Source organism: Canis lupus, chromosome 3, assembly GCF_048164855.1.
Source record: "Canis lupus baileyi chromosome 3, mCanLup2.hap1, whole genome shotgun sequence".
In the NCBI taxonomy this organism is placed as follows: Eukaryota; Metazoa; Chordata; class Mammalia; order Carnivora; family Canidae; genus Canis; species Canis lupus.
This window is the reverse complement of record NC_132840.1, coordinates 12,598,603-12,626,363: the sequence shown is the minus strand read 5'-3', so window position 1 is coordinate 12,626,363 and position 27,761 is coordinate 12,598,603. Positions and strand designations below refer to the sequence as shown.

Here is a 27,761-nt window from a genome sequence, read left to right as displayed (position 1 = left end):
TCCCTCGTGTGTGTGTAGCAGTATAATACACATAACGAAAAATAAAATACAACAAGTTTACCATCTTAACCATTTTTAGGTGTACAGTATATTAAATACATTCATAATGTACAACCACCACCCACCACTATCCATCTCTTGGATCTTGCAAAACTGAAATATACCCAAGGAGAGGGGTAAGGATGGGGTGGTGGAGAGGTGGACTCCCCACTTGGCTCAGAGCCCAACGTAGGGCTTGATCTCATGACCTGAGCCGAAACCAAGAGTCAGATGCTCAATCAACTGCACCACTCAGGGGCCCCAAAAAAACACATTATATTTGACCCCTCAACAGCATTTAACAATATAAACAGTCCCTTCCTCTAACCATTCTTCTGATAACTGAAGTGACACACCACACTCATTGGTCTTCCTTTACTCTGGCCATTGTGAGTGTTCCTCATAGCTCTGTTTTGGGTCATTTCTTCTTCTTTCTCTACTGTGGGGAATCTTGTTCATTCCTCTGGCTTTCTTTCTGCTGACAATTCCAAAATCTATACCAAGACCCAGTTTTTGAGCTCCAGGGTTGTAGAAACAACTGCCCACATGGCACTTGCACTTGGGATGTCTTCAAGGAACCATGTACTCAATATATCCAAAATTGAACCTATCATCTTGTACTACCACCAAACATCACCACTCCAAAAAACTCATGTTCTGCTCTTGGCTTTTCCTTTATCTCATGAAATGGCATTATAATTGTCTGGCCTGAGGCAGAAATCTGGATTCATCAGGAACTTCCTGCTCCCCAACCAATAATCACCAAGTCCTTTTGTATCATCCAATGCTATGTAACACATCACCCCAAAACAATAGGTCAAAACAACTTAGTCTGGTGGCTCTCCTGGTCTCTCCTAGGCTCACTTCCGCAGCTGTATTCCCCTGGCTGTTGTCTGGGCTCAGCTGAAACAGCTGGGTTCCTCCACATGGTCTTCCATCTTCATAATATGGTAGATGGTCTCTGGGTTTTAAAAAAGGAAAGCAGAAGTTCTAAGTTCTCTTGAAGCCTTGGCTTAGAACTCCCCAGTGCACTTCTGTCACATTCTTTTAGTCAAAGCAAATCACTAGGCCAGCGCAGAGATAGTGGGGAAATAAATAGCTTCTGATGGGAGTCGCTTGAAATATCTGTGGCACCACCTTCTATCAGGTTGAACCAAATGAAATGGGACTGTTGGACAGCTGTTGACCTATAAAAGTGGCACTTTCAGGATGTGTTTTACAGAGAAATTTGCTAATGTGTTAACGAATGAAAACATGGAATATGTTTTACACATATTATCCCCAATCACTTTTTCATACAATTTTTTTGTACTCATTATAAACTACTCTTTAGACCTTTGTGGGCCAAATACAAACTTAGTCTGGCTCCTGCCATTATTCTTATTTTCTGAATCCTTACACCATCCCTCTTCCCATTCCCCTCCCGTTGCTTCCTGCACATAGAGGCAACATGAAGGAAAAGGAGTTCCTACAGCAGAGCCACCATCCTATCAGGCCTACTCCTACCACTGGCACAAGCAGTATAAATCCCTGTACCCATTCACCAGAAGAAATGACGCCAAGAGACAGGTGTGTCCGTGAGAGATGGTCAATTTGTTGATCACTAGTTCATTCATTGATTTCATTCACTAGCTAATTCAACAACTGTTTAAGGTGTCCCTGCTCTGGGTGAGATGCTGGGGAACCAAATGTGAACAGAACAGGTAGGATCCCCACAGGATTCGCCATTGAATGATGAAGCTGAAATAATCATGTGATCAGGTAATTCCATGGAAGATGCAGTTTAAGCTCACCTAGGCCCAAAGGGCTAATTAGAAAGTGCCCCAGGAAGGGGTCCCAGGAACACTGGCCCTTCACTCTGCCCTTAGTTTTTGGTTTTCTTGCCCAGTGCTTTTTGAAACTAGGTTGCCCTGAATTCAGATCCTAGATTTGCCACTCATTAGGTCATATGATACCTTGGAAAAGTTTACTTCTCTGAACCTTAATTTCCTTATTTGTAAAATGGAAATAACGGTAGAGGGATCCCTGGGTGGCGCAGCAGTTTAGCGCCTGCCTTTGGCCCAGGGCACGATCCTGGAGACCCGGGATCGAATCCCACGTCAGGCTCCCAGTGCATGGAGCCTGCTTCTCCCTCTGCCTATGTCTCTGCCTCTCTCTCTCTCTCTGTGTGACTATCATAAATAAATAAAAATTAAAAAAAAAAAAAAGAAATAACGGTAGTAATGTTTTGAGAATCCACTTAGGTGATACAAGTAAATTGTGCAGAATGCATTAAAAAATGTTAATGCATTAGGTTCTCATTGCCCAGTCTAGGTGAATCTAACTTAGGGGAGGAAACTGTCTAGTCTGCAGTTTCAGGAGAATGTGTCCTTCTCAGTCTCTGGTCTGGAGAAGAGTGGGATTCTCAGTGGCTTCTGGCTGGATGCCTTCTTTTTGGAATATAAATGCTGAGAGGGAAGTGACAGCCTCGACAGAAATTCCTATCACGCAGAGCTGCCCTAAAACAGCTGGCTGGTTTCATTATCCCAGGTGGACCTTCAGCCTAGACCTCCCTGAGAGCACTCACCTGGACAAAGCAAATGCCCACCAGCCTTCCCGTAAGTACAGGTGGGGAACTAGAAAGAATTTTCAGTAAACACCCCACATTGGGTGTAGAGATTACTTAAAAATAAAATATTCGGGGCTCCTGGGTGGCTCAGTTAAGGATCTGCCTTCAGCTCAGGTCATGATCCAGGAGTCCTGGGATCGAGCCCTGCATTGGGCTCCCTGCTCAGCAGGGGAGTCTGCTTCTCCCTGTGTCTGCCCCTACTCATGCATTCTCTCTCTCAAATAAGTAAATAAAATATTTTTAAAATAAATAAAATCTTGGGGCGCCTGGGTGGCTCGGTCTGCTGGGCGGCTGCCTTCGGCTCAGGCCATGATCCCAGGGTCCTGAGATCAAGCCCCACATCGGGCTCCCTGAGGATGGGCAGCCTGTTTCTCCCTCTCCACCTGTGCTCTCTCTTGCACACTCTCTCTTTAAAAAAATAAAATAAAATAAAATAAAATAAAATAAAATAAAATAAAATAAATAAAATAAAATAAAATAAAATAAAATAAAATAAAATAAAATAAAATAAAAATATATATATAGAATTTTTCTATTACCCAGGAAGGTCCCTTGTGTCCTGACTTTCCCTCCTCCAGATGCATCACCCACAGATGATTGTTCTCACTACAGATTTCCCTTTTCCTATTTTTTACTTGCATATACATGCAGTATTGCATCTCTTATGTCTGACATCTTTCCTTCAACACAATGTCTCTAAGACTGACTTTACTTCATCATGTGTAGTTTATTCGTTTTTATTGCCAAGTAGTAATTCACTGAATAAATATACCATAATTTGTTTACCCATTCTCCTGTTGATGGACATTTGGGATTCCCGTTTGGGGCTATTTTGACGAAGTTTCCTATAAACATTTGTACAAGTCTTTCTGTGGACGTATGTTTCATTTCTCTTGGATAGTAACTAGGAGTAGGTTTGCTGGGTCACAGAATAGATGTAGGTTTAACTTTTTGAGAAACTGCCAAACATACAAAACCACTATGCCATTTTACATTCTCTGCAGAAGCTGATGAGAGTTCCAGAGGCTGACAAAATTTCTTTGATTGACCAAACTCCAGTTAGGTTCTTGAACCTTCTCCTAAACCTGTCTGTGCAATTCTTTGTAAAATCCAATTTTAGCAAGAACCCCCCACACTTGGTATCTGGTCACCCTCAGTATCTGACAGGGTCTTCATTGTTGCACCATCCCTCAGGTGACGTCTGATGTCTTACCTTTCATCAGAAGAATTCTGTTAGGTTAGCTTAACTAGAATTCCCCTACACCTTGATGTTTCCTCTTAGTAATCTTCCTTCCACTGACCACTCTCCACCACCACCACCACACTGCTCAGCTATAAATCCCCTCTCACTCATATTCTATCTCACCCTCACTGGAAAATACCATTGCAGTGGTCCCCATATCTATCCCGAGTGCCTCACCATCTCTACCATGTCACTGAGTATTTTTTTTAACAGTCCACGTTCTTATCAACACATGGCAGGTCAATATTTAATTTTAGCCATTCTAGCTTTGCGCAGTGGTATCTCACTGTGACTTTGATTTGCATTTTCTTAATAACCAGTGATTTCCAGCTCTTTTTTATATGCTTCCTGACCACAACGGTGTCCTCTTTTGCAAAGGTTTCAAGTCATTCAAACATTCTGGCATAAAAAATAATTAATTTAAAAAAAAACCATTCTGACATAAAGGTTACAATAAAAAGTGTCCTAAAGTAATACATTTTGAACTAAAAAATCTCTATTAATTTACTCAACCACACATTAAAAAAATATTTATCAAGAGGCTACTATGAGTCAAGAATTTTTCTAGATTCACAAATTAGCGGTGATCAAGACAGATAAGATTTTTGCTCTTGTTCAGAGAGTTCATAATCTGGAGTGGGAGGCAAAAAGACAAAAAGCAAACAGCAGGATTTTTGATGGTATGGAGATGCTGAGTATCAATAAAATGTTGGAAACAACTTCTATCCATCCCCAAGGTGATAGGAGGAGGGGAGGTAGGTAACTTATGTGATATGAGTTTGATGGACTATTATAATGCCATGGAACCAATAATCACAACATGAAAATATACTTAGTCATAGAATAAAACGGTGAGATTTAAAACTGTACGTGCACTTTGATTAGGTCTACGTAAAATACCCATACTTTGATGCATATGGGCGAAAACTGGGAAGACCCAGGAGAAAAATAAAACCCTGCTGTGTGTATTTCAGGAGTGGTGGACTGACGGGGCCCTGAGGGCTCTGGGTTTCGTTTTGATTGTTGTTGTCTTACAGGCTACCGCGCGTTCTTAACGGCAGAAACCGGCGTCTACGACATTCTCATAGGACTTACCTTCGTCTAAGGCTTTAGAATTCAGAGACACGTGACAGGCTTAGGCTAAAACATGGGTTACTTCAGTGTGAAGTACGGCAATAAATAAAATAAGGACTAAGAATTTGACCTCGCAAAGCCCAGGGACTTCAAGGCACGACTACGTTGCTCCCGGGAAAGTCTGAGGAAGACGCGCGGTGGCGCACGACCGGAAGAGGCGACGCCGCAGCGCAGGCCCGGAGCGGCGCGGAATAGTGACGCATGGCGCCGGCGGGGGGGAACTGACGTCACTTTCGGCACGGCCGCTTCCGGTCCGCGTGGGGGAGGTTCTCGCGCAGCCAGCGGATTCAGGGCAGGTGTTGGCGCGCTTGCGGTGGGTTTTTCAGCGAGTCGGCCTCCCTTCCCGCCGGATCATGGCCACCGACTCGTGGGCCCTGGCAGTGGACGAGCAGGAAGCGGCTGTCAAGTCGGTCAGTGTCTTCAGCTCCCGCGGGGCGAACGTAGCAGGGGCCCGAGCGGCCCCTGAGGCGATCCCCGGGAGCTCCCTGGGCTGGGCAGGCTTGTGGCCCACACTTCCCTAGAGTTTGCCGCCAGGAATCCCTATCCTGGTTTTGCGCCTGGGGCGGAAGAGACCAAAGTCAGGCTTGTTTTGTTCATCTAGGCCAGTTAAAGACTTTTTTGCCCTGTAGCAAAATTGTTCCCACTTTATATGTTTTCTTTCTTCTGTTGCACCTCGTTCTGGGGGAGATTGTAGGGAAATTTAGACGCTGATTCTCTTGTTTATCTGTTTTCTGAGTGATTCTGTGCTAAACTTTTTTTTTTCTAAGCTTTGTGCTTAACATGGTTGACAGTTTGTAGCTCTTGGCAGAATAACAGGTTCAGGTTTAGTGTTTCAATCTACTGCACAAGTCGGTGGGAGGCCCTACAAATTGTTTCATTGATGTTTGAAGTGACATTTAATTTCATATATTGGCTCTTTCATTAATGAAGATCCATTCAGCTGGAAGGTAATTAGAGTGTAAACTGGCTTTCTGTTTTTTTATTTCAGTTTGTTTAGTGATGATGCACTAATGATTTTAATAGTTTGTGTTTGGTAGTCTGAAGTCTTATGTAACTTTTTAATGGATAAGTTGCATTTCTTAGGCAGTCATCCTTAATTGCATTGGAAGGATTCTCAGTTTGTGAACAAATATTATGGGTTAAATCCAGCAGGGTATAGGAAGAATCTTTATGGTCTAGTTCAGAAGGTGAGCATGTGGGAAGTGCTGTGAAAATAGTAAGAATATCGTGATAAATGATCTCTGAGTGGGGAGAGGACTTTATAAGTAGAAAATGGGGAAATTCCTTGTGAAGAAGCTTACATTTCAAATGGATATTAGAAAATGAATCATTTAAGATAGAAGTGAATGACATTTTAGGAGAAAATGCACAAAGGTGCTGGACTTGTCTAGAGAGCAAGAATTGGAACTCATTTTTTTGCCGCAGCCTAAGTTTACCAGTAAGTGGTAGAAGCTGTACAGAAAATACTGTAGAGTGTACTTTGCAACCTTAACTGAGAACTTAAAGAAGAGAGACTTGACTTGTTTGATTTGGTGATTTTTCGGGAGGATATTGACATGATTAGATCTGAGAACTGGCAAGATTTATTGAACTCGGAGAATATTAGGAGTGATTCCTAAGGAAAGGCAATCAGTATGGAAGTTACTCTAGCCTAGAGAAGGGCATATGTTGTTGAGTGGTGGAAGTGACAATGAAGGGACGGATTCAAGAGAGAATTGTGGCGGTATAAAAAGTAGGATCTAGGAAGATGAAGTTACTGTTTATAGTCAGGAGCCCACCAAGCAGTATTAGTAAAATGCTAATATCAGAACTAGGGAAATGCGAGGATGGGCAGATATGCTATGGAGGATGGTGAGTTCAGGTTTGGCTATTCTGAAGTTGAGGACATCTTGGTAAGTAACTGTGTTGGGAGCCTCCAAGAATAGTCCAGGTTCAGTGATTTCCTGGGAGAATTCACAGGACTCAGCATATAATTGTATTCACAGCTATGATTTATTACAATGAAGATACAAAAAAATTAGCAAAAAGAAAAGGCACATCTAGCAAAGTCCAGAGAAAACCAGGCACCATCTTCCAAGAGCCCTCTCCTAGTGGATTTACACATTCAGCTTAATTAGAGTTTAAGTCCTGCAGCAGCTTATTGTAACAACACATGTGAAGTATTGTCAGGGAAGCTCATTAGAGACTCAGTTCTCAGGGTTCTTATTGGGGGGGGGCTGTCACAAAGCCACCTTCTCCCTAGCGTGTACCAAAATTCCAGACTTCCAGAAGGAAAGCAAGTGTTTAACATAAATTACATGTTTTTACAAACAGTTTAGGCATAACGAACTGCTCGTCAGTTCTAGGAATAGTGGGAACCCTTCTGAAGTTCATGTCCCCAGATGCCAGACAGGGGCCAACCTTGCAAGCTGACTCTTCTAAGGACAGGAAACTGTTAGCTGTGCTGGTTTTCTGCATAGCAACTATGCAGCATTTGAAAATGTGGCATTAGAGTTCAAGAGAGGAATCAGGACCACTAATGAAACTGGCTGTTTTCCATAAAGAAATTGTTCTTTTTTTTTTTTTTTTTTTAATTCAGAGAGAGAGAGAGGCAGAGACACAGGCAGAGGGAGAAGCAGGCTCCATGCAGGAAGCCTGACGTGGGACTCGATCCCGGGTCTCCAGGATCACACCCGGGGCTGCAGGCGGTGCTAAACTGCTGCGCCACCGGGGCTGCCCTCCATAAAGAAATCAAAGAGTATCACAAAGGATAAGGCTCTGGCACTGTAGGAATCCGACTGTGGATTGGGGATTCCAGACTGTCATGTTTGCGTTGTCAGCCCATCCCAAGATTAGTTGGCTTCTGCAGATTTCTGTGTATTAGCCTAAAAATGTGGGTTAATCAGTGGATAAGTTCTGGTATAAAATACCTTCTCTGTTACAGGCCAACCTTCCTATTGGCCTTCAGGGAAAGGGTGTCCATCTCCAGTAGTGTGTTGATCTGATTTTTCTCTGGAAGACCTGGTTTCTGAAGAGATCAGATGAATATCCCCACTGTGTGAGGGTAGACTTCCTTTTCCCAAAGACCAAGAACAGTCAGTTGAGGGGAGGGGGAATGGAGGAGGAAATATTTGTCAACGCCCTCAGGAATCATTGGTGGTCATCATAAGGATAATGAAGGATTACATCAGTTAAGGGATCATGTTGGGGGCAGGGCTTGGGGTCCAGGGCTTGGTTTGGGTTACTTCTCTGAACCTGACAACATACCTTTACAATACTCTTTCTATATCAATACCCTTGCTCTTAAGAATACCTTGAACATGGAAAAATAGTTTTCATGAGATTGGAGACTTCATTATGAATGTATAAATTATTGCTCGGCTTGCATTTCATTTGCAGCTTAATAAGCAGGTTTGCATTGACCAGGACTGGTGACCAAAATAAATTTAAAAAAAAAAATCCTTTGGTTCCAGTTTCTGAAATATTCTAAATCAGGAACATGAATTTGTTCATTCTTTCATCATAATAACTCGTTTTACCTAACTCCTAGTGGAGGTGGTTGATAAAGCAAGAAAGCAGGCTATAATTTATTTGCTAAATACAAAAATAAATATGTTAAGAAAATAATGGTAAAAAATTTATTTGCTAAGTGTTGCATTAATACAGCATGGGTTTCAGGACTAAAAAGAAAGCTGAGATACTTACATAGCATTGTTCTTTACCATATGTAGAAGGGAACTGTGAATACATGTGCCATTGAAAGACTATCATAGGTATGTGATGAAGGTGGATGTTCTAGAAAGCGTAAGTTGGAAAACTAGAGGTTTGAGACTGTTGTCAAACTTTCTTCCCATTTGCTCTGTTTAGTCCACCCTTGCCCCCTCCTTTTTAAGGTTCTTGAAGATGTGAAATGAGGTCTTCGCCCAAACTTGTAGAAATTCTGCTTGAGCAGGACAACTCCCTGAATATAGGTGCTGAACTAGTCCTGCTACACTTTCACTAGGGAACTTCTCTTTGCTCAAGAGACTTCCTTTGATTGGGTCATCTGCCTAACTGTGTTTCCTTTTATTCCCATTCAGATGAGTAATTTGCAAATCAAGGAAGAAAAAGTCAAACCAGATACCAATGGTGAGTCACTTGTAACTACCTGGATACAAGCTACACATACTCTTCTGCTTTGCTGTAGTAGCTGCAGTGTGAAAAGGCACTTTCATTTAGCGTAATATTTGGCAAATGACAGCACTGTATTTGAGATCCAGTAAATTAAGTTGCATTACCAAAGAGAACACATTAGTTTTCCAAATTTTTTTTTAATTTACTTATGATAGGCACACAGTGAGAGAGAGAGAGAGAGAGGCAGAGACACAGGCAGAGGGAGAAGCAGGCTCCATGCACCGGGAGCCCGACGTGGGATTCGATCTTGGATCTCCAGGATCGCGCCCTAGGCCAAAGGCAGGCGCTAAACCACTGCGCCACCCAGGGATCCCAGTTTTCCAGATTTTATCTTTTTTTTTTTTTTTTTAAGATTTTATTCATTTATTCATGAGAGAGACACACAGAGAGAGGCAGAGACACAGGCAGAGGGAGAAGCAGGCTCCATGCAGGAAGCCTGATGTGGGACTCGATCCCAAGACTCCAGGACCATATCCCGGGCCAAAGGCAAGCACTAAACCACTGAGCCACCCAGGGATCCCCTCCAGATTTTATCTAGTCTCAGACTCCTACAAGTGTTCGTTTGATAGTATTTCTTTAAGCTTTTTATTTAATTTTTTTTAAAAGTTAATCTGGGCTCAAAACTTAAAAGTCTAAACAGGGGATCCCTGGGTGGCGCAGCGGTTTGGCGCCTGCCTTTGGCCCAGGGCGTGATCCTGGAGACCCAGGATCGAATCCCACGTCAGGCTCCCAGTGCATGGAGCCTGCTTCTCCCTCTGCCTATGTCTCTGCCTCTCTCTCTCTCTCTCTCTGTATGACTATCATAAATAAAATAAAATAAAAAATAAAATAAAATAAAAAAATAAAAGTCTAAACAGGTGAAAGGCTTCCTTTTTCTTCCAGACTGTCATTTACCCAATTCTTTCTCTCTAATAGTTTGCAAGGGCTGCCCATGCCAAGTGTCACAAACTGAGTTGTTTAAACAATCAATGTATTATCTCATAGTTCTTGAGGCCATAAGTGAGATCAAGGTGTCAGTGGGGTTGGTTCCTTCTGAAGGTTTCAGAACTTACATTCAGGTCTTCAATCCATTTTGAGTTATTTTTTGTGTGTGAGTAAGATAGTGATCCAGTTCTATTCTTTTACATGCAGTTGTCCATTTTTCCCACCATTTATTGAAGAGACTGTTCTTTCCCTCTTGTGGATTTTTTTTTTAAAGATTTATTTATTTATTTATTCATGAGAGATACAGAGATAGAGAGGCAGAGACACAGGCAGAGGGAGAAGCAGGCTTGCCACAGGGAGCCCTGTGTGGATCCCAGGATCACAACCTGAGCTGAAGGCAAGACACTCAACCCATGAGTCACCCAGGCATCCCTCTTGTGGATTCTTGACTCCTTTTTCATAAATCAATTGACCATATGTGTGGGGGTTTATTTCTTGGCTCTCTGTTCTGTTCCACTGATTAATGTGTCTGTTATTTGAGTACCATAGTGGGGTTTTTTTTTGGGGGGGGGGTTGTGTTTTAATTATATAGCTTTGTAATATAGTTTGAAATCAGGGAATATGATGCCTCCAGCTTTGCTTTTCTTTCTCAAGATTGCTTTGGGGGAAAAATTGCTTTAGTTCTTTAGGATTTTTTGTGGTTCCATACAAATTTTAAAATTCTTATATTTTGGGGCACCTGGGTGGCTCAGTGGTTGAGCATCTGCCTTTGGCTCGGGTCGTGGTCCTGGGGTCCTGGGATTGAGTCCCCCATCAGGCTCCCCACAGGGAGCCTGCTTTTCCCTCTGCCTATGTCTCTGCCTCTCTTTCTCATGAATAAATAAAATCTTTAAAAATAAAAAAAATAAAATTCTTCTATTTCTGTCAAGAATGCCATTGGAATTTCGATTGGGATTGCATTGGTTCTGTGTATTACTTTTGGTATATGGACATTTATTCTTCCAATCCGTGAAGAAGGAAAATCTTCCTATTTGTGTCTTCAGTTCTTTCATTCATTAATGTCTTACAGTGTTTAGTGTATAGGTCTTTCACCTCCTTAAATTTATCCTATGTATTTAATTATTTTTAATGCAATTATAAATGGGATATTTTTTCTCTTTTTGATAGTCGTTATTAGTATACAGGAACACCAGATTTTTGTTTATCAATTTTTGTGTCCTGCAACTTTACTAAATTCATTTATTAATTCTAACGGTATTTTGATGCCATTTTAGATTTTTTAAATATACTATCGTGTCATCTGCAAATATTGACAGTTTTACTTTTTCCTTTTCAAGTTGGATGCCTTTTATTTCTTGTATCCATGTACATTTTATATAATTATTGATATGGAGGGTTTAGTTAATCAGTTTTATATTTGATTTGTCTCATAGTTTTTCTACCTCTTTTCTTGGCTTTTGAGTTAATTGAATATCTTAGAATTCAATTTTAATTTATCTGTTGATATTTTGGCTATACTCTTTGCATTATATTATGAGTGTTTTATAGATTTCTTATAAGTCTTTCATATTTTTTGTTTTTAGGTGCAGGATTTCATCTTTTTAGTTACTATAATAAATAAGATCTTTTCAGTTATATTTCTGCATTTATCAAAGCTACTGATTTCTATTTATTTACTTTGTACCTAGCTTTTTTATATTTTACTAAGATATGTTATTTTGTAGTCATTTTTAAATTGATAATTAGTTTCATAGGCTTACAATCCTTAATCCACAAAAAGTGATTGTTTTACCTCTTAATTTTTAATATCTTTATTTTCTTTCTCATGTCTGTGTTTCCTAAAATAATAGTATATTTTAAAATAGGATAAGCAAGTCAGAAGCAATATATTCTAATCACTCTGAAGTTAGCCAACATATCTAGAAAGTTGAAATTTTTAAAATTTCTTACTAAGAAAAAGAAATTTTCTTCCTAAATAAAAATTTCTTCCTGAACAAAAACCCATTAAATATAAAGAAATGCCAAATACTTAGATTTTGATCACGTATGTAAGATATAGTATTTATGTTGTCACACCTTTTGGGTAGGTTTGATATTTGCCTTTCTTATGATGACACCTGTTTTCTTGTGTAGGTGTTATTAAAACCAGTGCTACTGCAGAGAAAGCAGAAGAAGAGGAAAAAGGTAATTACTTTTTAAAACTCTGTAGCAAGAAGCAGCATATGACCCAAGGTTTGCCTTTCTGGAGTTAGAGGCACTAGATTGAGGAGATGAGGAGGAATCACAAAGGAGATTGAGAAAAAGCAGTCAGTGAGATAGAAGGAGAACCAAAAGAGAGGAATATCCAGAAACCAGAAGAAGGAAGTGTTTCAAAAGTAGGTAGTCAAATATAGGTAATAAGTTGATTAAGAAGTTATCAAAATGGAAAAAAAAAAAAGTTATCAAAATGGGCTGTTCACCTGATTTAGCAGTATAGAAGCCATTGGTGTACTCAAGAAGGGCCTTCGAGGTCAAGTGCAGAGGTTAAATACAAAAGCCTATTCAGTGTACATTGAGCAGAAGGGGAGGACAGCGAGTGGGGACAGTGAGTATAGACAGCCTTTTCAGGGAATGTCCCATAAAGGGGAGCAAAGAAATGGGGCAGCAAAGAAATAGGGATGGGAGGATAAAAGAGGAAGCAGGTTTATAATGAGATGTTAAAATGTGTGCACATGCGAGGGAGAATGTTCCAGTGAAGGGGGAAACTGATAATGCAAGATGGAGTCAATGTTGGGAGAAATATCCTTGTAGGCAAGAGGGGTGGGACCTGTTGTATCAGTGCAGGGGTTAGCCTTGAGCACAGGCTGTTCATCTCAGGTTTCCAGAGGGAACATAGAGATATGCACCCAGATGCGGGTGGGTGTGTTACTGCAGTGTGTGGAGGCACTTCTGATCACTTGTACTTCTTTGTGAAGGAAGACACAGGCTCATCAGATAAATGAGAATGTAGAGGAATGAGAAGAGAGGAAGGTAAAAGTGGAGATCTAAGAAGAGTGAGTGGAGAATAGAAACATGAAGACTTAGAGGGCAGGTCAGCCCATTTGAGTCTAGTGGTCAAGAATTTTTTTTTTTTTTTTTTAAGATTTTATTTATTTATAAGAGACACACAGAGAGACAGAGGTAGAGACACAGGCAGAGGGAGAAGCAGGAGCCTGACATGGGACTCAATCCTGGGATTCCAGGATCATGCCCTGGGCTGAAGGCAGGCACTAAACCGCTGAGCCACCCAGGGATTCCGTAGTGGTCAAGAATCTAGTGAGATCTGTCAGTGTGGTTGTTTTTATCCAGCCAAGCTCAGTTGCCCAGGTGCTGGTGCAGAGACAAGGAGAAAGATTTCATGAGGTTGGGTTTGCCAAATGAGTATGAAGACAACCTACTGGTTTCTTCCTGACAGAGGACAGAGCTGCCCAGTCCTTACTCAACAAGCTGATCAGAAGCAACCTTGTGGATAACACAAACCAGGTGGAAGTCCTGCAGCGAGATCCAAACTCCCCACTCTACTCAGTGAAGTCTTTTGAGGAGCTTCGGCTGTGAGTGTCTGTTCCCTGGAACAGCTGTTCCTTGTCGGTCCCTCCTTTCTAAAACTTAGCATCTCAGAGATCTTTTGGGAATTTTACTTTTTATTTTTAAGAATCTTAATGTATTTGCTTCTTTGACTAGTTAATAATTCACGTGATTTGAAAGTGAGAAAGTATGAAAAAGTTTACGGTGATGGTTTCCCTCCCACCCTTGTCTCTTGGCTACCCAGTTCTCCTCCTCTTGGGAGGGATTTTTAAATAACAGCGATTTATTCATCATAGCTGAAAGTCTTTTTTCTTTTATGCTCTTAGAACTTTCAATAAAATATTGGCTGACAGGTGATTTCTGGATGTCAGGAACATTTCTTATTAGGTAAGCCCTTTTGTTAGACTACAGGGTTTACGGTCTTAAGAACATTTTATCTGCTTTTACATAATCAAAAGAGCCTGTGCAGGATTCCCAGTACCTACAGTGGAAAGCAGCCTTGAATATTCCAGAATTAAAAAAAAAAAATATTCAGAACCCGGAATTAAGCCACAAGGGATAGCATGTTTACAGCACTGTACTAAGAATCACTTCTAACTTCTTTTTATTTTGAAGGCAAAATTCTGGAAAGTCATACAAAGTTTTTTGTTTCTCTCAGCATATTAGTAAAGAAGTGTTTGTGAATCCTTGGTTTGTGTACAGACTATTATGCTGGGTATCATGAGTAACACAAGACATAACTACTGTTCTTGCTTCCTGCCAGGACCAGAATCATGGACGGAAAATAGCTGGTGAATGAGAATGTTGTAGAATTAATAGATTCTTTGCCTTTATCAGCAAAATCTATCATATGCCCATTGTGGGCAAATAGAGTCCACATTTTGTCAGCTTATTACCACTGCTTTAGACTGAGACATTTAAAACATTAGAGCTAACTAAAACCAAATCAAGTCATCAGTGAACTGATAGCTAAGTTTTTTAAAGTGTAACTTTTTTTTTTAATGTTTTCAGGAAATTGTATTTTTCTTCATGTATTTCCTCCATCAGGGGCTTCATTCAGCAAGTCTGTCATCTCTGCTTCTGTTTATAAACTATATCAGGGCAGTGTGATATGCTTTTTTGTTTCCTGAAAGGACAGTTTGCTTTTCCAAGTATTGATGCTTTTTAAACCCCCTTTCATTTAAAGGACTTCAATCCAACCAGTGAGGAACTGTCCTCTCTGAAAAGTCTAGTTCTCTCTGATTTAGTCATTGTTGGCTAGGCTAGAGGAAACAAAGAATGAAACCTAAGTTGCCTTGATTTGTTTTGTACTTAAAATTTTTTAATTAATCTGCAAAATAAGAGAAAAATAATGAACCCCTGGAAGCTCTTGGATCATTCAGATCTTCATTCAGTTGTGACTTTGTTTCCTTAGCAACCAAATCAAAATCTGCTGAGCTTCATAGCCTTTTCTTCAGAAGACACCAAAAGTTATGCTTTCAGAGGTCTTTGTATCTGAGAACCAACATATGCTGGAAGAATTTGCCCTTTAGAGAGCCTGTTAACTCCAAGGAAGGCTCAGAGAACAGAAGTCTTAACTTGGTTTGACTCTTCTTTACAATCTGGTGGGATTTTTTGTTGAATACCTTGTCAATGTGGAGGTAGCAGAGAGCTTATCGTAAATGTGATGAAAGAGCAACTTTAATTGATATTTGTTGTACAGCTACTTACATGAGCTGGTGCTTTCCTATTCTTGATTTTTGACTAGACATAATAATTAAATATGAGCGTTTGTAAAGTTCAGTATGGTAATTGAACACTTCTACCTTTTTACTTTAGATCAGCTTACTAGAAACTAGCTGAATCAATTTTCTTACTTCTTGATTGTCCTGGGTATTTACATAGCTGGCTTTGGAAGGACCATAGATTACAAAATGACTGTGGATCAATTAACATCTGCTCCAAGAAATTAAAACTGACTCTCGTTCCTTAAAGGGACATCTAGGGACACCTGGGTGACTCAGCAGTTGAGCGCCTGCCTTTGGCCCAGGGCATGATCCTGGAGTCCCAGGATTGAGTCCCACATTGGGCTCCCTGCAGGGAGACTGCTTCTCCCCCTGCCTGTGTCTCTGCCTCTTTGTCTCTCTCATGAATAAATAAATAAAATCTTTAAAAAAAATAAAAAGGAAAAAATAAATAAATAAATAAATAAATAAATAAAAAGGACATCTATATTTTAGTGGTATAGTAAGCAGTATATTTTTAGATGTGTTTTTTATTATTCATTTTATGCAAATTATAAAATTTATATGAATTAATACATACCACTCTTGCAATATCCAGGGAACATTTGTCATCCAAGGCCAGTCATATTTGTGGATCTGCTGAAAGCATGAATATCTCCAAGAACAAAAGTTTGTATTCTCTGAATTGAGTAAGAGTTGCAGATTAAAATTTAGTAGAGAAAGATGATGGCTTGGTTTCATTTTAGGTATTTTTTAAGGCATTGGAAAAATATGTCTGACAAAGATAGGAAGTGTTACTCTTTGTTAGATTTAGGGAAAGATAAAATTCTAAGCCTTTAAACAATTTGAACAACTAGGAATCTATCCTTTCTCTCCCTGGCTTCCTAGGAAACCACAGCTTCTCCAGGGAGTCTATGCCATGGGCTTCAATCGACCATCCAAGATACAAGAGAACGCATTACCCATGATGCTTGCTGAGCCGTGAGTATGCAGACCTCAAGTGTACTTCTTCAGGATTTGATTTAATGTCCTACGCTAATAAACTGTAATTATTCTTGAGAACAAGATGGCATGTTTGGGACAGCATGTTTCTTCAGGGAAACTTGAGCAAGTACAGAGAGTCAGTTGGAATTTGGTACAGTTTCTTTCTGCCTTTCCCACTTAACAGTAAAAACTGATGGTGGGGGGGAATCCCTGGGTGGCTCAGTGGTTTAGCGCATGCCTTTGGCCCAGGGCGCAATCCTGGAGACCTGGGATCGAGTCCCACGTCGGGCTCCCGGCATGGAGCCTGCTTCTCCCTCTGCCTCTTTCTCTCTCTGTGTCTATGATGAATAAATAAAATCTTAAAAAAAAAAAAAAAAAAAAAACTGATAGGGGTTCCTGGGTGGCTCAGTCGGTGAGCTTCTGACTCTTGGTTTCAGTTCAGTCATGGTCTCCGGGTTGTAAGATTAAGCTCCATGTAGGGCTCCTGATAGAGAAGGAAGCACCTAGCTGGCTCAGTTGGTAGAACATGCAACTCTTGATCTCAGGATTGTGGATTTGAGTTCCATATTGGGTGTAGAGATTACTTTAAAAAATAAAAATAAAAATCTTTAAAACAAAACTGAAAGAGAAAGCAAATGGTATTCTATGCAATTTAAAAATCAGAATTTTTTTTTTTTTGAAGATTCATTTCTTGGGACGCCTGGGTGGCTTAGTTATTAAGCATCTGCCTTCGGGGATCCCTGGGTGGCGCAGCGGTTTGGCGCCTGCCTTTGGCCCAGGGCGCGATCCTGGAGACCCAGGATCGAATCCCACGTCAGGCTCCCGGTGCATGGAGCCTGCTTCTCCCTCTGCCTGTGTCTCTGCCTCTCTCTCTCTCTCACTGTGTGCCTATCATAAAAAAATAAAATAAAATAAAATAAAAATAAGCATCTGCCATCGGCTCAGGATGTGGTCCTGGAGTCCCGGGATCAAGTCCCACATTGGGCTCCCTGCGTGGAGCCTGCTTCTCCCTCTGCCTATGGCTCTGCCTCTCTCTCTGTCTCTCTCTCTCATGAATACATAAATAAATAAAATATTTTAAAAAATAAAAGATTCATTTCTTTATTAGCGAGGGCACACGTGTCAGCAAGCACAGGGAGGGGCAGAAGGAGAGAGAAACTTTAGCAGAATACTCGCTGAGCTTGGAACCTGATGTGGGGCTTGATCTCATGACCCAAGCTGAGGCCAGACATTTAACCAACTGAGCCACTCAGGCACCTCTTAAAAATCAGATTTTAAAACTTTGAACATTTTTAAACTTACAAAAAAATGTCAAGAGCAATATTAAGAACATCTTAACCCTACCTGCCAAGAAATAAAACATGATCAACCTCATTGGCAGTTGAAGCCCCTATATACCCCTCTGTTCACATTCCCTTCCCCAACCCAAATAAGCATCATCCTGAAGCGGGTCATCATTCTCTCACATTTCTTTACACTTCTACTACATATCTATCATGTTCCTTAGAATTTAAAGAGTTGTTTACATATTTTTAGACTGTAGATAATTGGCATCATATTATATGTAATAACCTTTCTATTCAAATCTATTTTTTTGTTTAATAATAAAAATTCTATGTATTTCCATGACTGGTTTACATGAAGTAAAATGTGAACGTTCTCTCTAAAGGATGTTCAACTTGGTGTCTTGCATTTTCATAAAGAAGGGAAAGGGAACACACAGGGAGCCAAGCCCTGGAGATACATTATAGCTCAGCAGAAAATGTCTTCGGGGATTTGCCTTGGCACAGATTTTTCTCTGCCATGTTAATTTCCATGGGGCCCTTAGGGTATAAAACTAGGGCACTTTAGCTGTGCTGGAGTCTAGAGTGAAGATTTCCTGGTATGAACCCATCTAAATCATTATGTCCCTTAATATTTAAACAGTTTTTTAACAAAAAAAAATTTATCATTGTCCTTAACACAGAAAACGTGAATTAAAGAGAAAAGATTCCATATTCCTACCATCCAGAAAGAGCATTTTGACACTGTACTGTGTTTAATGAGTTTTCATTTCTGTCCTTCCTTGATCCAGCCCACAGAACCTGATTGCCCAATCTCAGTCAGGTACTGGTAAAACAGCTGCCTTTGTCCTGGCCATGCTCAGCCGAGTGGAACCAGCAGAGAGATACCCTCAGGTAAGGGCTGGAGGATCCCCAGGGCCCTGGCTTACCTGCCCTAGGAAAGGCAGTGCCATCTGGTGGGTAGTTAATGAGGGTGCCCCTAAAGGCGTCTCTGAACGTTTCCTGTGCCTCAGACTGTGGCTTAGGCAGAGCCAATTCATGCACTAGGCCACAACCTGGGGAGAATTTATTCAGAAGCAGCAGCCTCAAACAGTGGCTCTGAAGGCATTAACCCAGCCAGGGCTCTCTGCTGAAGGCTTGGGTCTACAGCTGAAGAGTGGGCCTGGTTGGAGAGGATGTGGTTCGCTACTTTTGAGTGGTAATAAGACCAGCATATTGTTCCTTTTGGGCCTGTTGTCTATTACTAAAAGGCTCTCCTAAACTCAACCTTTATGATCTCCCTGTCAGTGTCTGTGCCTCTCCCCAACATATGAGCTGGCGCTTCAAACGGGAAAAGTGATTGAGCAGATGGGCAAATTTCATCCAGAACTAAAGCTTGCTTATGCTGTTCGAGGCAATAAATGTGAGTATAAAGGGGTGAGACCTAAGCAGTGAGCAGGATAGGGTAGTTGGGTATTTGAATATTGAAGATGTGATGATGATGTTAAACTTTCTGGTTCACTTGACCTTAGGACCCACTGCATTGCTTTCAGCAAATCTGTTTTAAACTTGCTATTTAATAGTCCTTTCTGCTCTTAAAAGAGGATTTTGAGTTGTTAGGAAAATCTTTGTATGCGTCACAGAGTTGTTAAAGTCTGGTGTTCTTCACTGAGAAAATAGGATTTTGAATTCAGCATCCAGAATTCTGGAAACTACTTACTAACGAGGAATTAGTAGGTCTGAGGGATGGTAGGTTGGGATCATATCTCTTTGTTTAAAAATAAGCACAGCTTTAGTAAGAGTAAACTAGGAGTATATACAGATAACTTGGTCCTATTGAAAATAGAAATTCTTCTACCAATTTTTTCTCCCATGTGTTCTACAGAATGTAATGTAAAAAACAAGGACTAAGATGGAGATGAGGGGCAGGTAGAAAACTGATCATTAGAAAGCTATCAGGATATATAAAACCTCAAGTCATTAAGAAAAAAGCAAGCAGTCTAAATAGGAAAGAAGCCCAATTGAACAGACACATCACAAAACAAGGGATTCAGAGGGCCAGTAAATATGAAAAGGTGATCAATACACCTCATTTGTCATCAGGGAAATGTAAATTAAAACCACTATATGCCTCTCAGGTGGGCAAAAATGAAGAAGTCTGACAATACTAAGTGTTGATGGAGACCTACAAGAACTGGAATGCCCGTGTACTGCTGGTGGGGCGTATACACTAGTACTTTCTGGAAGCAGTTTGTCATTGCTTAGAAAAACTAAAAAGAGACCTCCCTTTCACCCAGCAGTTTGTAGTTGCCTGGAGCAATGGTTCTTGAACTTTTTGGTTTCTTACACTCTTAAACATTATGAGGACCCCACAGCATTTTTGTTTATACAGGTTTTATCTGTTGATATTTGCCATTTTGGAAGCTAAAATTGAGAAATTATACTTCTAAAGAATATGAAGAAAATTTGGCCTTTCTGATAATCTTAGGTACCTTTTTTAGGTGCTACACCAAAACATAACAAGTGGTAATTACTTAAGAATTAGTTCCAGTATGGAATCTGAAATCCTGTTACTGAACTTTTCATACTGTTAAATTAAAATACCTTGGTCTTTGGAAAATTCTGTCTTACTGAGTTACACTGATCTTCCAGATGTTGACACATCTCATTATACAAACTTTTTAAATTGTCTGCACAAATATTACCACCAAACTCATCAGAGTTTATAAAATCAAGAAACTCAAACTTAATGGCACATACAAGTCTACTAAAACTCTAATTCTACTTTTCTCTTGAAAGTTTAAATGTTACTGTGGCAGCAAATACAGTAGATTGTTTTCATTGAAGAAACAGCCTGTTCGTTTTCAAGAAAGTGGATATCAGATTCCCAACTTCATTTTCTATAGTTTATCGGTCAACTGAGAGAAATAACTAAGTTCAGCTCACCACACAGTCACAGAAGAGCTTTTCCTGGAGAAAACCATCATGCTTCAGCATGCAGCAAAACTACTTTATCCAAAAGTTTTTAGGTTGATTATGTAATTTGTGTGTTTATTTGATGTCTCACAGTGGTGGGTACATCTAAGTGTAGATACCAGAATCTTGTAACAACATATAACTTCTTAAGATTTTGTAATAAGATGGGACTTCACTGTGTATGAAGGATTAATAGATTAACTATATTTAATGTATTATTTTTAAAGGTTCAATTTTGACTTAGAGGCAGTGGACATTGAGAACTACATTTGAGTTAATTCAAAAATTTTCCAATGGATAACTGATGAATTTCTAATGAAAGGCCCTTCTCCTTAAATTAAATTTTGTTTTTAAAATAGTTATCCTTTCAACTTGTGAAGGTATTATGTGGTAGAAACTTTTTTCTCCCATATCCCCAACCACCTAGCTCTCCATTCTCTAGGCACTCAGTACTAACCAGTTTCTCATGTGGTGCACCAGAGATATTGTGTGGCTGCAGGCACATCGTGTGTGTGTGTGCGTGCATGTGTGCGTAAGTATGTAAATGTGTACACTTCATACATGTATATGTATTACATGTATTCGTTCTTTGCCTCTTGGTATACAAACTGCTTTGCAACTTTTTTTCACGTTTCATAATGTATTTTCGAGATTTTTCCTTATCAGTTCCTAAGTAGTTTTTTACTTTTCTTGGCATCATCCATTGTGTGTACCCTACTTTGCTTAATTAGTTACTGTTGAATGCCGGCATAGCCTTGCGTATTTGTTACTGTACACATGTTAACATACATACAGGGTTCATTCCTAATCATGGAGTATTGGTCACAGACTATGCACATTAGTAATTTTAATAGGTGGTTGTACCAGTTTCAACTCCAGCAGCTATAATTTGAGAGTAATGTGTTTTTTAGCACATGTACTTAGGAAGACTGTCTATATTAGAATGTTAACTAAAGCTCACTAGGCCAGGATCCTGGGACTCAAAACTACCAGTTGAAGAGAAAATCTGTGAACTGTGAGTGAATGTATGATGCAAAGTGAGTAAGAGTAACGCCAAGGAGAATGAGTAGGATAATGCTGAATTACAGGAGGAAACAGAAGAGAGACATGGCACTTACTGAGAATTCACTGCATAGGATTGAATCCTGACCACTATGCTGGGACATAGGTGCCATTGTACGACTTTAAAATAGAAGAATCCAAGACTTATGGATAACGCTCTTGTGTTTTGACATCTGGAATTAACTTGTTTTACTCACTCTGGAAGGATGGGCAAGGCTTTGATTTCCAAAACTGGTTTGCCATGGAAATACCCACGGAAAATGTCTTGTCTCCACAGTGGAAAGAGGTCAGAAAATCAGTGAGCACATTGTCATTGGCACCCCTGGGACTGTTCTGGACTGGTGCTCCAAGCTCAAGTTCATTGACCCCAAGAAGATCAAGGTGTTTGTTCTGGATGAGGCTGACGTGATGATAGCTACTCAGGGCCACCAAGATCAGAGCATCCGCATCCAGAGGTAGGAACTCTTGAGCCAAGAGGAACTTCTCGCCTCTTGATCTGCAAGTAAAAATCTTGTTCACTGTATCTCCTCCTGCTATATCTAACCCCTCTTCTTTCTCCAGCTGGGTTATTTGCTTTTAGAACCTTCAGAAGCATTTGTTTGATGGGCAATATCCTCGTCAGCACTGACCACGGGTTGAGGAAGGAGATTTAGGGAATCTAACACCAGCCCCGTCCCTGCCCCATGGCTGCTCTCGCCTCCTCCCTGCTGTTCTCCTCCCCCTTCTGCCACTCTCCTGGGCATGTGGATCACCCAACCCCGGGCAGCTGTCTTCTGTTCCTTCCAGGGAAAGACTCGGGATCATGCCACATACCTGGGTCTTCCCTTGCAGGATGCTGCCCAAGAACTGCCAGATGCTGCTTTTCTCTGCCACCTTCGAAGACTCTGTATGGAAATTTGCCCAGAAAGTGGTCCCAGATCCAAACATCATCAAACTCAAGCGTGAAGAGGAGACACTGGACACCATCAAACAGTATTACGTCCTGTGCAATAACAGAGATGAGAAGTTCCAGGCCCTGTGTAACCTCTACGGGGCCATCACCATTGCTCAGGCCATGATCTTCTGCCATGTGAGTAGCAGTGGCAGCAGCAGGCCTGCTGGGGGAGGAGTTGCCCTGGAGGAGGTGCTTGCCCCTCCTCACAGCCAGCTCCAACTAGGTGCTGAGGAGGACCAGAGGCCCTGTGTGGCCAGAAAGGAATGGTTTATAAAGATGTAGGATAGTGCTGTCTTAGTATCCTAAGGTATACATGGCTTAAAAATAGAGTTCCTAAGGGACTGGCTGGCTCAGGCCATGGAGCATGCACCTCTTGATCTTGGGGATAATAAGTTTAGGCCCCTTGTTTGACCTAGAGCTTACTTTAAAAAAAAAAAATAGAGTCTCTATTTGTAGGTGATATGTTACTAGACAACACAAGAGAATCAACTGATAATTGTAGGAAAAATAAGAGACTAAATATAGTAGCTGGTTACAAAATTAATATAAGTTGTTTTCTAGTCTCAAACAGCAAATTTTTTTTAAGATTTCATTTATTTATTTATTTATTTATTTATTTATTTATTCATGAGAGACAGAGAGAGAGAGAGAGAGAGACAGGCAGATGCAGAGACACAGGCAGAGGGAGAAGCAGGCTCCCTGCAGGGAGCCTGATGTGGGACTGGATCCCGGATCTCCAGGATCACGCCCTGGGCTGAAAGTGGCGCTAAACTGCTGAACCACCTGGGCTGCCCTCAAACAGCAAATACTTAAAAAATAGAAGGCTAATAATTGATTATTTGTTCAATCATTTATAATTCAAGGATGTGTAAAACAGGAATGCACAAATAGATAAGTCACTATACTTTTTGCTCTGCATACAGTAACATAGTAACTTAAAAATAAAACATTGTCCTTGTGTCAAAAAAAAAAAAAGGAAGGCTAGATCCTATTAATAGGAAAAAAATCAAGAATAAATATTCAGGATACTTGAAGAACACTTCAAAAATGTTGTTAAGGAAAAAGAAAACAAAAATGATGCTAAGGGATATTAGAATGAGACAAATCTTACTCTGTTACTAGAGGACTTGTCATTGAAAAAGTTTGTTTGTTTGTTTTTAAGATTTTATTTATTTATTCATGGGGGACATACAGAGAAAGAGAGGCAGAGACCTAGGCGGAGGGAGAAGCAGGCTCCATGCAGGGAGCCCGATGTGGGACTTGATCCCGGGTATCCAGGATCAGACCCTGGGCCGAAGGTGGCGCTAAACTGCTGAGCCACCCAGGCTGCCCCTGAAAAAGCTTTTTTAGACTGTTACCTTCGGATTGAAAATTGCAAATCTCCAGAAAAGATGAAAAAAAAAAAAAAAAAGAAACTGAGCACTTTTATGCCTTTCACCTATTGTTAACATTTAGCCACTTTGCTTTTTATCCATGTGCTCACATGTGTGACACATCCGTGCTTTTTGGTTTTGGTGAAGTTATTATTTTTAATTTTTTGGAAAGATTTTATTTATCTGAGAGAGAGTGCACATGTGCGTGAGCATAGAGGAAAAGGGAGAAGCAGACTCCCTGCTGAGCATAGAACCCGATACAGGGCTTCATCCTAGGATTCTGGGATCATGACCTGAGCTGAAGGCAGACGCTTAACCAACTGAGCCACCCAGGTGCCCCTTAGTGAAGTATTTTAAAGTTAGTTGTAGAGATCATGAGAGTTTACACCTAAGTACTTCCCAAGAATGAGACATGCTGCTACATAAGCCCAATACCATTGTCTACCTTTAACAATGACATAATAATATTATCCCCTGTCTAGTCCATCCATATCCCATTTTCCTCACTTGTACCAAAAACCTTCTTTATTGTTTTTGGTTGGTGGTGTTAAATGTAAGAGCCAGTCAGAAATCATTGCACTTAGTTGTCCTGTCTCTCAAGACTCCTTTAACCTGGAACAATTTCCCCACCTTCTGTGACTCCAACATATTGAAGTGTCCAAGCTAGTAAGTAGTGTTAAGAATTTCTTTCATTTCTCCCCCTCGTGATTATATTCAGGTTAAATATTTCTGTGAGATAAATATCCAAGTAACATTGTTACTTCCTGTCACAGCATGTCATGTTAACAGTTTTAGGAAGTTTTGTTTTTTTTTGTTTGTTTATTTGAGAGAGAGAAGGAGCATGAGTGGAGTGGGGGGAGACAGAAGGGGGAGTATGCAGGAAGCCCGACATGGGGCTCAATCCCAGGACCCTGAGATCACGAACCAAAGGCAGACACTCCACTGAGTGAACCACCCAGGCGCCCCATCATTTTAGGAAGTTTAACCATCAGCTGGTAAGTTTCAGGTAGAGTCTTCTAGATCAAAAATATTCTTTCAGATACCTTGATTTCTCAAATGTTTCCTTCTTTGCAGACCCGTAAAACAGCTAGCTGGCTGGCAGCAGAGCTCTCAAAAGAAGGCCACCAGGTGGCCCTGCTGAGTGGCGAAATGATGGTGGAGCAGAGGGCTGCGGTGATTGAGCGCTTCCGAGAGGGCAAGGAGAAGGTGCTGGTGACCACCAACGTGTGTGCCCGCGGTGAGCAGAGAATCTGTCTGCCAGGCCCTGAGTAGCAAGGGAAGTCCTCCTGTATGGGGCGCTCTGCTGGTTCGGGGCGAGTCCACATGGGCTTGGTGCTGGCATTCTTTCCTGGGAGAGACTGGATTCCCCCAGCAGATGAGAATTGTCACAGAAGCCAGGGGCCCTGATGTGGTGGAAGGACAGGGACAGGCACCTCACTGGTCCAGAATGGCACCTTCTCTTTGGGGCCCCCAGTGAGGTTCTGGCTGCATTACTGATGTCCTAATTCTGTTGGCACCCTGCCAAAGTTGTCTTTCCCTCTGGATTCTGCTAGGTGCCCCTTGGCCCCAAATCCCAGAGCCAACCTGCCCCAGACTCTTCTTCCACATGAAGCTGGTATATGTTGGCCTTGCTTGGCTGGTGGTGATTTTTGTCTCCCTTCCTGACCTCTCCACCTCTTTCATGCAGGTATTGATGTCGAGCAGGTTTCTGTCGTCATCAACTTTGACCTTCCCGTGGACAAGGACGGGAACCCGGACAACGAGACCTACCTGCACAGGATCGGGCGCACGGGCCGCTTTGGCAAGAGGGGCCTGGCAGTGAACATGGTTGACAGCAAGCACAGCATGAACATCCTCAACAGAATCCAGGAGCATTTTAGTGAGTGCCTGGGAGTGTCCCTACTGGTGTGCCCTCTCCTTAGGGGCGAGTCCAAGGGAGGGGGTGAAGGGTAGATTCTCCTGTGGCCCCAAGAAAGGCCTTTGTCCCCAACACAGTCTTCTCCTTCCCTACAATAGGGAAGTCCTCCAAGACCACACCTGGCGAGTTTTCAGGGTCAGAGACGCAAATGACAGTTCCCCCTTGGCCAGCCTCAGGGGCCCGGGGCTCTGTCCCTTGCTCAGGCACTGGGAGTCTTTGGGCTTAAGTGAAAGGTCGCTGTGGCCAGAGGCATGGCCCATCCCTAGGCAGGGCAGAACCCTGTGTTTCCTCTCCCTGTGCCATGCTGTCCCTTCCCTAGGGGTGGATCTCTGTGGTAGCCCCATGTTGAATTCTCATCTTCCTCCCCAGATAAGAAAATAGAAAGATTGGACACGGATGATTTGGACGAGATTGAGAAGATAGCCAACTGAGAAGCTCCACCAGTCACCAGTGCCCACGCCTGGCACTCACTCCACCTGCACGGAAGACTAGTGCTTTCACGGCACAGGCCTCGACGTTATCACAAAGAGGAGGCAGAGGAGAGAGAAACTACCTACCTCATTTTAAATTACGTTTGGACTAGACAAAAATTGTGCAAATGATGGGGGAAGGTAGAAAAAAATTTTGCATTTTGGAAAATTTAGTGGTCCCACCCCCGCCCCCACCCTTTTAAGCCATAGTTTTCCCTATCTTTATAATAATCTCGTTGCTATGGGTAATTGCTGAGCCCAGGATTCCCTGCTTGTTTTGTTGCTGGGGTGATAGGACCGTTCTCCAGTTCCTGAAGAAATGGTAGATGTAGAGAACAGGAGAGGCTCAACAGTGCAGGCTTGTGAGCCCCACTGCACGGTTGGAGTGTGGGCAACAGAGACGCATGAGCTCTTCCCCTTCTCTGTCCCTGACCAGAGAGCTGCCACCAATGTCTCCTGTCCTTGGGGCCATCCTCCTCCTAAATCCAGAGATGTTCTGATCCCCCTTTACCTCCATTCTCTGTGCCAGAGGATGTCCCTGTTTCTCTCTGGGTGAGCATCTTAGCTACTTCTATAAACCTTCAGTTTGGAGAGAAACCTGGTCAGTGAATCTTCAGAGGGATTGGTCTGACAAGGGTAGATGAGTCCTTTGAGAATCTGGGCCTTCCTTTTCCTATAGTTGCTGTGTCTGCTCAGGCATTGGTGGTCATGGCAGCCAGGTGACACCAGGTGAGTTTCTGATCTTATCCATGGGGTGTCACACTGTGCCTAGAGGCAAGCAGCAGAGTTTGGAAGGGAAGTTATGACCAAGTGAAAACACTGATAATGCTCTTTATCTGTGATAGTGGACCTATTGGTTATTTCATTCATCTATACAAATAAGGACAGATAAATTCGAGCTATACCCATCATTCATTATGTTCAGAAATTTTAAAGTGATTATGAAAGGCTTTACTAATCATGATTCATTTTTATTTGTATTTTTCTGCTTATTAGACTAATATATGCTCATTGAAAAACTGTGTGTTTGTGTTTGTATACACATACATAAGGTGCAAGTGCTCTCAATCCCCGCCTCTCTGAGATCACCATTGCTAGCATTTTGGTGAACATACAATAGATTTGTTTACATATCCACTTTTTTACAAAAATGTGAACATTCTGTTCATACTCTTGTGCGACCTGCCTTTTCACGTAGCATATCTTGGATGTGTAATGTGTCCAGCACACAGACACACATCACTCATGACAATGGCATCATTCTAGCGTTAGCTGCCCCAGTATTTAGTTCGTGGCCTCTCTAGTACAAGCATGGGAGATGGCCACAGTGCCGCAGCATGCAGCCTCACTCACCTCTGCCCTAGGAAAGTAGCTGTAGGATCTATTCCTGGAAGTACAGGTGCTGGGGTAGAGAG

The 27,761-nt window shown here is 41.5% G+C and overlaps 1 protein-coding gene and 1 long non-coding RNA gene across 3 annotated transcripts; one reads left to right on the top strand and one right to left on the bottom strand.

Annotated features, from left to right (window-relative positions):
• Positions 1-42: 42 nt before the first annotated feature.
• Positions 43-5,379, bottom strand: LOC140628806 (uncharacterized). Its single transcript, XR_012026761.1, has 2 exons — positions 4,986-5,379; positions 43-1,226 (listed from the first exon to the last, which is right to left on the bottom strand). It is a non-coding gene; the product is annotated as an uncharacterized lncRNA (long non-coding RNA).
• Positions 5,265-27,365, top strand: DDX19A (DEAD-box helicase 19A). Of its 2 annotated transcripts, XM_072818308.1 has the most exons (12): positions 5,265-5,434; positions 9,083-9,131; positions 12,234-12,284; positions 13,534-13,669; positions 16,256-16,348; positions 18,426-18,528; positions 18,922-19,036; positions 21,929-22,106; positions 22,483-22,720; positions 25,033-25,195; positions 25,646-25,837; positions 26,246-27,365. In XM_072818308.1, exons 1-12 carry the CDS (start codon positions 5,378-5,380, stop codon positions 26,305-26,307), a joined length of 1,437 nt encoding a protein of 478 aa, XP_072674409.1. In that variant the 5' UTR covers positions 5,265-5,377; the 3' UTR covers positions 26,308-27,365. The 2 variants fall into 2 exon arrangements, with proteins under 2 accessions (XP_072674409.1, XP_072674413.1); XM_072818312.1 differs by lacking the exons at positions 5,265-5,434; positions 9,083-9,131; positions 12,234-12,284 and adding an exon at positions 13,970-14,030 and having other exon boundaries at positions 13,541-13,669.
• Positions 27,366-27,761: the final 396 nt, after the last annotated feature.